General features: G+C 61.4%; 1 protein-coding gene across 1 annotated transcript; it reads left to right on the forward strand.

Moving 5' to 3' along the window:
* Positions 1-4,582: 4,582 nt before the first annotated feature.
* ADORA2A (adenosine A2a receptor) lies at positions 4,583-7,971 on the forward strand. The gene is made up of 2 exons (XM_006901426.1): positions 4,583-4,914; positions 7,113-7,971. Exons 1-2 carry the CDS (start codon positions 4,583-4,585, stop codon positions 7,969-7,971), a joined length of 1,191 nt encoding a protein of 396 aa, XP_006901488.1.
* Positions 7,972-10,024: the final 2,053 nt, after the last annotated feature.

The raw sequence follows: 10,024 nt of genomic DNA on the forward strand, positions 1-10,024 counted from the left end.
GGCGGGAACGCGAGGCCTGGGGCTGGGGGTGCTGCCGGGGCGTTAAAAGACCGTGCGCCCCTGCCCGCGTGCTGGCCTCAGTCTTCTTGTCTGTGCAATGGGAGGAGGGGGCGGGCCGCTGCCCCTGGGGCCCTCCATCCTTCTCCTCGTGGGCAGCTCCCATCCCCTCAGCGCCCCTGCCAGCGCCCCTGCTGGATGCGAGCCTGTCCTGTGCACTCCAAGTCATGGCCGCCCCATAGTTGGGTCCAGGTGCTCCCAGAGCAGGCATGGCCCCCGCTGCCCAGGGCTCCTGGCTCCGGGAGGCTGCTGTCACTTCCGTGCCCTGGCCGCCCTGGAGACTTCCCCAGTGCCTGGGTGTCCTGGGCAGGGAGCCGAAATAGACCCTACAGGAACCCCTCCTTGGAGGCTCACCGACACTGCCTGTTGCTCTGCCTAGCCCTGGGGGTCCCCTGCCCCCAGCGCTGGCCCTGCCCTGGCTAAGCTTGTGTCCTGAGCTGATGGCAGCCCAGGTGTGTCTTCAGTGAGGGGCGTTGGGGTACCTGGAAGCAGGCTGGCCTCTGGGGGCTGCCCCCATGCCAGCCTGTGAAATCTGGGTCCCAGGCCCAGCCAGGCCCACCTTCCATGAGGGCTGGGGGGATGGCTGACCTCAGGCACCAGTGAACTCACCAGGTCTGCCTCCTGGTGGTGCCTCCTCGTCAGGCTGCTCCCTCTGAGACCCATTTTCTCCAGGGGAGCACACCAAGATGGGATATCAGGGTCCTGGGGGGCCAGCCTGGTGGGACAGGCCATGTTAGTTTGTCCAGGGTCTGCGCCAAGCCAGGGATGTTGGAGGCAAGGAAAGGATCACTCTTGTGGGAGTCAGAGCCAAGACAAGGGTATACTGTGGTTAGAGCTCATGTGGGAGGGGAACAGTAGGTGGACACGGGCTGCTGCCGGCATCCCACAGCCTCACCTATGTGGGGAGGGAAGGTGTTTGACTGGACGAATCCTGTTCAGATGGATTGCCCAGTGGCCACCACAGTAGCCAAGCCTCAGCAAGTTCCTTTCTGGGGTCCACCTTGTCTGCTCCAGAGTCCTAGGGATGCTATTGGGAGGGGGTGGCTGCTGCAGAGGAGGCAGGGAGACCAGTGGAGAGGGACTGACGCTGGGCCAGGGGTGTGGCCAGGGGCTGTGTCTCAACCCCTCCAGGAGGTCTGGACCTCAAGAAGCAGGGGTGCCCATAGTAGGGCTGCTCTGGGCGACACAGTGTAATGAGGGTGATGGGAAACAGGACTGGCAGTGGGCTCAGTGAGGCCGGAGCTCGATTTCTGAGGTGCAGAGTGGGCTTCCAAGCAGAAGCACAGAGCTGGATTGTGGAAGCAACAGCATTCTGGGAAACCATGGGTCCCTACTGGGGCTGGACAAGGGGTCTCAGCAGAGCCCGCTTGTCCCCACTGGGGCTGGGGTGGAGCAAGCCAATGTGTGCTCTCACCCCCACACTTTCTACTGTCTCTCCTTTCACCCTTGTCCTCAAGCCCAGCAGGGGTGACCCTGCTCTGGGTGGCTTTCCTCCAGGCCCTTTATGTAATCCACTCTCTGCTGCAGGGGGCACCGGGGGGCCAGAGGCGCTGAGCACAGGCTGGCGCTGCCTGGCTGTGGCTCCCACCTCTGCTGACGTCCCAGGCCCATTGTCCTTGGCACAATACATGCCATCCACCATCAGGGGGCTCAGATGACCACCTGGGTATGGATGGGCACTTGGGTTTCAGAGTATGAGGATGGAGCTAAGAGAGACAGAGGTGGAATGGACGCTGTTCCCTCTTACCCTACCCTTATTCTGCTCAAGGGTCCTGGGAAGGGGCAGCATGGCCCTCTCAGGTCGAGTGGGGCCTGGTGGTCCAAGAGAAGCTTACCAGGGGCCACCTGTGATCTGCTGCCAACCACCAAGTGCTTCTGTCCACCTCAGGTGTCCCTTTCCTCTCAGACTGGTGAGGCCCCTGACTACTACATTCTAGCAGGGGTCCTAGCTACCAGCCTTGGGTCAGCTCCACGTTGCTCACATGGGCACCTGTGGCTCACCTGGGTGCCTGTGGCCCTTGCCTGTTGTGTGCGGGTCACCAGGGCCTCACTGGTGTGGACAGAAGCTGCTCCTTCCTGTCTCCTCTGGATCCTGGAGCATCCAAAAGCCAGCAGAACGCATCTGTCAGCACCCCTCCAGTGTCACTGCCCATGTACAGGTGCTGCTGCCTGTGAGGGCTCTGAGCATGTGGTGTCTGGCACATCGTTGTCCCACCCTCTGAGTTTAAACCTCAGGGTAGTTTGCTGGCCATCCACTGCCCAAGGGCCTCTCGTGCTGGCCTGGTATCAGAGAGTTCCTGGGGCTGCCCTGGAACTGTCCTGGCTGGAGCTACGATTTGCATCGGGGAGAACAGTCCAGTGTGGCTGCAGCCTCTGACCTGGGCACCACTGGCAGCAGGCATGTGAGGCACAGTTGCCATCTGGGCAGGTGGACTGATGGCCTTGCTAGGCAGCTGTGTGGGAGCTGCGGGAACCTGCCAGAATGTCCGGGCCATGGTTAAGTGAAGTTTTAATTAAAGTGGCCAGGTCTGACCACTAGGCCAGCAGGTAGTACACGGGTCCACGTGAGCGGGCCTCTGCCATCCTCCCTAGGGAGTATACTGGGGAGACAGTACGGCCATTGACAGATGACTCAGATTAATTAACCACACAGCTGACAGACCTGGGAGGAAATTGCCCTGGGCCCTCGACCTTCCTGTCCCAGTGGAGGCCCAGACCTCACCTGCAGCAGAGTGCTCACAGAGGCCCTGGGCATGCAGGCCCCAAACTCAGCACCTCACGGAGAGGCAGAAGTTGGTATCCACCCACAGGTACTTCCAAAGACCAGTCCCTGCAGACCCCACAGGGCACGGTCCTGCTGACACAGGGCCAACCTGAGAGCAGGTGGAGAGAGGTCACCCACGTTCCAGCAAGGGTCCTAGGGGACAGGCCCAAGGCCAGTGAGCTGGCCGTGACCCCGCCCACACAGCATGTTACCCCAGGCCTGGAAGGCTGAGGAGCTGGACAGCACCAGTTACCTGGAGCCGGGCCAGGCTGTGAAGGGGATGTGATGCCAACCGATCCCATTCCTGCCACAGGAGCTAGGCTTCCTTCCAGCCCAGCTGGTGAGAGTGGTGACCACAGGGGAGGGGCCCAGCACTGCTCTCCCTGGGATGGGTGCTGTTGCTGTCCAGGGGGACTCTGGGCTGACAGTCACCTGGTGCTCAGCTGGTGGGGTGGGTCTAGACTCCAGGCAGGTGTGGACTGTGGATACACCTTCAGCGCTGGCCAGGCCCAGGCCCCTCTGCAAACCCAGGCATGCCCTGGCTACTAGACCCTGGGCCTTGCTACCAGAAGACATTGAGGAAGATAGCCTTGAGGGTGTAGAGGGGGTGGTCAGACCTCTGCAGGGGCAGAGAGCTGTGCCATGCAGATGCAGTGCAGTGGACTCCCTCGCAGGCCTCTGCTCCCCCTCCCCAGGTGGGGACCCTTCCTGCTCCTTGTTTCTGAGCATGACTCAGGAAGTTGCAGCAATGCCAGCCAACCCCACACAGTAGTCGTGGCTGCAAGTCCCCTAGAAAGTGAGAGATGGAGTCTTGGGAAGGATTTACAGGTGGCCACAGGCCTCTCCTCTCAGCCAGCTGTCCTGTGGATGTACCCGGAGCTACATCGGGAAAGAGCCCAGCGGCAGGTCAGGAGGTAGCCGCTTGACTTCCCAGGCTCTGTAATTTCGTGAATTTGGTGGTTTTGGAGCAGGGAATGGCAGGAAAGGGGTTCCTAACTTGTGACGGGTAGGGGCGCACAGCCAGTCACCTTCAAGTGGGTCACCTCCACGCCACACCTCTCCAGAAGTCATGGCCGCAACCCTCTTGCTATATCAGCGGAGAAACTGAGGCTAGGGAGAGGAACCCTTCCTTCGCCAGCTCCCCCCGCCCCGCAGGTGTGCGCCTGGCACAGCGCAACAGCGCTTGTGGGAGGGGGACGGGGGGCGGTGCCTCTGCTGGGAGCGGAGAGCGAGGCGCGGGGGCGCGGAGAGCGGATCCCAGAGACTCGCTTGGTGCGCGCTCAGCAGAGCGCCGTCGAGGAGGTTCCGGGATCTTAGATCCGCGCCAGGCAATGAGGACGCGCGCAGCAGCTCCGCGCACGGGCTGAGAGGCCGCCTTGGGGAGTCAGAGCGCAGCGGCAAATCTGGCCCTCTGGGAGGCCTCGCACTGGACGCTCCAGCCAGACAGTCCAGGGGCGAGCCGCCAGGCGGAGCCCTCCGACTGACCCCTGGCCTCCAGCGGGGGTGGGGCTGAAGCTGGGCGTGCTACCCAGGTGCACTGGGCAAGCGCACTCACAGGTCTTTCTTTGCAGGTGCTGAACCTGATCCAGAAATGCCCCCGGTCCACCAGGAGGGCCTGGCCTCTGGACACTCCGCCTGGGCAGTGAGCAGGTGTCCCTGCGGGGAGGAGCCGGAGGCCTGGCGGGCTCGTGGGCCCCAGCGCAGCTATGGATGGTGAGCTGGCCCGGCCGGAGTCCTCACTGAGCTGGCCGGCCCCCAGCCATGGCCGACATAGGCCCCTCGGTGTACATGACTGTGGAGCTGGCCATTGCCGTGCTGGCCATCTTGGGCAATGTGCTGGTGTGCTGGGCCGTGTGGCTCAACAGCAACTTGCAGAACGTCACCAACTACTTCGTGGTGTCGCTGGCCGCGGCTGACATTGCAGTGGGGGTGCTGGCCATCCCATTCGCCATCACCATCAGCATGGGCTTCTGTGCCGCCTGCCACGGCTGCCTCTTCATTGCCTGCTTCGTGCTGGTCCTCACACAGAGCTCCATCTTCAGCCTCCTGGCCATTGCCATTGACCGCTACATTGCCATCCGGATCCCACTCCGGTGAGCACCCGTGGGCAGGGGCATGGGTCCCGGGAGGGGGCTGATTCGGCAGAAAAGAGGGTGAACAGGTGCTGGGAGGGGACTAAGCCAATGGGCAGGTGTCCTGACGTGGTCTGGGTGGCATGAGGGACACTTCCCCCGCGTGTCCTGCTGCCCAGCACACATGGCAGTCTCCTCCGCAGGGCAGAAACTATAGACTATAGATGTAGAACTACAGGGCCAGCTGCCAGTCCCCCACCATTCACTGTGACCCCAGGAGGGAAGTTACATTTAGTGTATGTGCCCACGTTTCAGCCCAGTGCTGTGGGGCTGCCCAGGGTTTGTGGGCGAGGAAGCTGCTGGGCAGCTGTTGCGAGTCTACCAGGGGCTTCAGAAAGTACACACTTGTGGTTCCCCCACAGCCTTTGGGACCAGTATCTAGGAGTGGGTGTGAGGGCCCCACAGCCTGGTGGCTGCAGGTGGACACCAGTCCCTTAGAGGTTCCCCAGGGAACAGATCAGCCTGAAGAGGGCCCCAGAAGCCAGCTTGGGGAGCAGGTGGACCCCACAGTGCCCTCAGAGAGCACTTTCACCTATCTAGGTAAAGTGTGGGGCTTGAGCAGGACCTGGGCCCCGCAGGACATGATGAATGGCTACGAGGTGGGATGCTGTCCAGATGGAAGCATGCTTGCTGCCCACGCTGACTGCAGGCTCCCAGGACCTGCCTCGTTGGCCCCCACCTGGGCTCTGGAGAGCAGGGAGGGAAATGCCGAGAGGAGGAAGGGCTGGCTGGGGCTGTGCCACCACACATGCCCCGGGTGGTGGCCTGCCCCAATTGTCCCTTCTCTGGGGACAGAATCCAGACATGCAGATGACAGCTGAGAACGTGGTGGCCCAGGGCTGTTGGTGGGCAGAGACCTCAGGACTGGAGGCATCTCAAGACCCAACATAGATGAGGGATATGGTGGAGCTGGTGGAAGCAGAGCCAGTGCCCCCTGGACTCCTGATGCCAGGGCCATGGGTTCTCTGCATCGGGCGGCAGGCTGCCCCTTAGCCCTGGGGCCTGTCCACCCTCTGACAGCTGCTGAGTAGAGGGCCACAGGCTGACAGACACGCTGCATGGCATGGAGTCAGTCCCTCGTTAATCCTGTAGCTCACAGGTGTCACAGGTTACGGGTTTGGCTTGATGTGTCCACGTGAGCGCTGACAGGGTGCCAAGGTGGCAACTGCCCCAACCAGACGTGCACAGCCTGTGGGCACAGCCGTGGCCCAACCCGGCTTAGTTCAGGACAAAGGCAGGTGAGATGCCCTGGCCTGAAGGTCCTCTGTTCAGCCCTCAGCCCTCCACCAGTCGCTGGAAATGTAGCGGGGCCACCAGAGGTCACAGGCTCCTGCTGTGTGCCGTTGCTGAATTCGAGTTGTTCTCAGGTGCTGTCGAATTGAGTATGGCATGTGAACAACAGATCTGAGCCCTGTCCTGTCCTGTCCTGTCCTGTGTCATCCTCAGAGCTCCAGGCAAGCTGTAGGGGCTGGAGTCTCTCCAGTGAAGGCCCTCTGCTTTACCAGAATGAGTCCTTCCTCGGCTCCCAGAAAGGCCTGGCTTTAACCTCATCCTGAAATTATCCATGATTCTGTGGTCTATGGGCCAGTGCTCAGGCCACCATCTGGCACGTTTCACCAGGTTGCTAAAATCCCGAGTGATTTCAAGAAATAACGGCCCTTGGGGACCCAGCCCACATCCAGGTGTCTTCTCAGAGCCCATCTGTCCCAGTGCCCTGTTTCAGTTCTCTTGGATTCTGGCGGCCTGGAACCCCTACACTGCCCAGCATCTCACGGACTAGGCCCTCTCCCTGGGGGTTCCTGGGGACCCCATGATAAAGATGACAAAAGAGCACAAGGCCTGAGCAGCAGTGGGTGACTGCTCTGCCTCCAGCCTGAGAGGCCTCCTCAGCACTGAGTGACTGCCTGGCTCTCTGACTTGGGAGCCCCTCTCTCTACAGAGACTTCGGAAGAGCACAGGGAACAGACTAGTGACTCACTGGTTAACACCAGGACACCTGACTGCCCCACACCACCCAGGAGTCATCCATGTCCCAATTGCTGCCACTTCCCACCACTCCACAGAAGCGGACACTCAGGCCAAGGGCCAGTGACCACCACCCGGGGCTTTCCAGTCATGCCCGCCTGGCTCAACCTGACGCTGGTACCCTTTCCCCCCAGGTACAACGGGCTGGTGACCGGCACACGGGCCAAGGGCATCATCGCAGTGTGCTGGGTGCTGTCCTTCGTCATCGGACTGACCCCGATGCTCGGTTGGAACAAATGCGGCCAGAAGGCGAGCAACCAGAGCTGCAGCGCGGTGGGCCAGGTGACCTGCCTGTTCGAGGACGTGGTGCCCATGAACTACATGGTCTACTACAACTTCCTGGCCTGCGTGCTGGTGCCGCTGCTGGCCATGCTGGGCATCTACCTGCGCATCTTCCTGGCGGCGCGGCGGCAGCTGAAGCAGATGGAGAGCCAGCCGGCACCAGGCGAGCGCACGCGCTCCACGCTGCAGAAGGAGGTGCACGCCGCCAAGTCGCTGGCCATCATCGTGGGGCTCTTCGCGCTGTGCTGGCTGCCGCTGCACGTCATCAACTGCTTCACCTTCTTCTGCCCGCAGCTGGACCACGCGCCGCCCTGGCTCATGTACCTGGCCATCATCCTGTCCCACTCCAACTCCGTGGTCAACCCCTTCATCTACGCCTACCGGATCCGCGAGTTCCGCCAGACCTTCCGCCGCATCATCCACACCCACGTGCTGCGGCGCCAGGACCCCTTCAAGGCGGGGGGCCCTAGTGCGCGGGCCCCGCACAGCAGCGACAGCGAGGTCAGTCTGCGCCTCACTGGCCACTCCCACAGCTGGGCCAACGGCAGCGCTTCCCGGCACGAGCAGCGCCCCAACGGCTATGCCCTGGGGCTGGTGAGCACAGAGGATGTTTCCACACCCCACGGGGAGGGCGATGGTGGCCTTCCAGGTGCACACCCCGAGTCTCTCGTCCTAGTGGCCCCGGGACAGGACAAAGCGGGGGTGTCCTGACCCCGGCAGGCAGGCCCTTTGAGAGAGGAGGAAGCCCTTGTCTTTCTGGTGGGCTAAGCCAGGTTGGAGATGGGACGGCCAGAGGGGCCCTGGTCTCCTGAGAAGCCTGGCTCTGCAGTGGTTCCAGCCGGATGTTTGCCACACATGGCACCCCAGACTTGTTGGGGTTTAGGGACTGCTGTGTACCAGACGTGGCATGTGACCATTTTTCCGGGAGAGGTCAGCCTGAGGAACCTCTTTGTATTTTATTATCACCTACCCTGCTGCAAAGTGTGGTGGGTTCCGCTGCTAACTGGGACGCTGTGGGGGAAGTGCACTCCCGGCCTACCAGCAGGGCTGCTGAGGATGGGAAAGATGGGAGCCTGGGTGTGGGGACCCTGGGTGGCCGGGGCCCCAGGGGACAGATGGTGGGCGGTGCTGCCCCAGAGTGGGGAGGCCCCATCTAACCACCTTTCCTTCTGGAATGAATGTGTTTTGTTTTTGTTTTTTTCTGAGATAAAATAAAAATAAGCTCTTGGTGACGAGACTAGTGTCTGGGGTTTTATCTCCCACCCACAGCCAGGCCTGATAAGATGGCATCAGTGTGAGGACAGACAGGCCAGCCTGGGGCCTCCCGCAATCCTCATTGTTCCAGGGCTCAGGCGAGGTGGGTGCCCCAGCCTGTGTGCACCCCCGACCTGCCTTTCTGGGGAGGGGCCCAGGTCAGGAGAGGGCCTGCTCCTCACCACTCTGCATGAACTCCTGACTTTGGACACGCTCTTAGGGGGCTGGGCTCCCACCTCTTGAGAGAGGATCTGTTCCTGGGACCTCTGTGGAGAGGGCTTTGAGGGTGGGTGGGTGCAGATCGGGTACCAGGAACAGATTTGAGCTGGTCCTACCGCCTTCCCCTGGGGTTACCCTCCTGCTTTCGGCATGGGGTCCCAGGGTGGATTTCTCACTGTCCACATGCAGATGGGAGTGCAGCTCCCTACTGTGCACCTTGAGTCCAGCTTCTGTCCATCTGTCTGTCTGTGTGGGCAGAGCTTCAGTCTATAGGTGAGGAAGAAAGGCTTGGTGATCTAAGAATCAAACTATGAGAGTCATGTAGTTTGAAAGGGTTAGAGCTCTGTGTATGGGATCAGGATGAGTTGGGGGTGACTGGCTGGCAAGCTGGAACCCCCACAGGGAGTGTCGGCTGACCAAAGCCTGTGTGCCCACTGGTGTCCTAGGGCCTGGCTAAGGACACAGGGCTGTCCTCCTGGTGTGGAACGTAGGAGGCCTGTGGAAACAATCTCCTACTTCAGCCTGGGGCTGACCAGAGGCCGCCTGTCCACTGAGCTCTGGGGCCTGGCTGAGGACACGGAGCTGTCCTCCTGGGATAGAAGGAGGGAGGCCTGTGATAGTAAGTCTCTGCTCTGACCTGGGGCAGTAAGGAGCTCTGATCATCCCTGGCTCTGCAGGTCAGCCTGGCCTCAGGCCTCCCAGGGGCTCTGGGACCAGGACTGGAGGAATGCCGGGACTCCTCGGTCCTCCTGTGGGCCACCTGTGGGCCCAGGGGCTCCACTGGCTTGACTGATATTTCTGTGATGATGCAACCCCGAGACCCACAGAGCAGATCTGCCAGTGACACAGGCATCATCCCAAAGGTGACAGCTGACAGCCTGACCTCAGAGGGGCCCACCAGGTGCCCCAGCGCCCATCCTCTGACATGATAGGCCAGCCTGAAGCCCAGGGCCCTGGCCACTAGGTGCAGGTTAATTACAGGCTAATTTAAGAGGAAGAGTTCAAGTCAGCCACGTGGGCACCCCTGCTTCAGAGAAGCAGCTGCGGCCACAGAAGCACCCTCCCTTTCCACTTCCTGGCATTCACGTCACCCCATGTCTCTCTGCTGGTGCCAACACACACGTACATTAAGTGTCTCAAAACCAAAACCCATGTGTCGGCACCCTGAGCCTAGGGACGGTGGCTTCATGGGTTCAGGAGTGCTGGGGCCCCTCGTAGTCAGACAAGGGCAGGAAGCACTGGTCCACCCACTGTGACTCCATCCTGAGCCTGCTGTGTGAGGAGAGGCCTC

The sequence above is a fragment of the Elephantulus edwardii genome, unplaced genomic scaffold (genome assembly GCF_000299155.1).
Source record: "Elephantulus edwardii isolate Elephantulus edwardi_28Jun2011 unplaced genomic scaffold, EleEdw1.0 scaffold00325, whole genome shotgun sequence".
Lineage (NCBI taxonomy): Eukaryota > Metazoa > Chordata > Mammalia > Macroscelidea > Macroscelididae > Elephantulus > Elephantulus edwardii.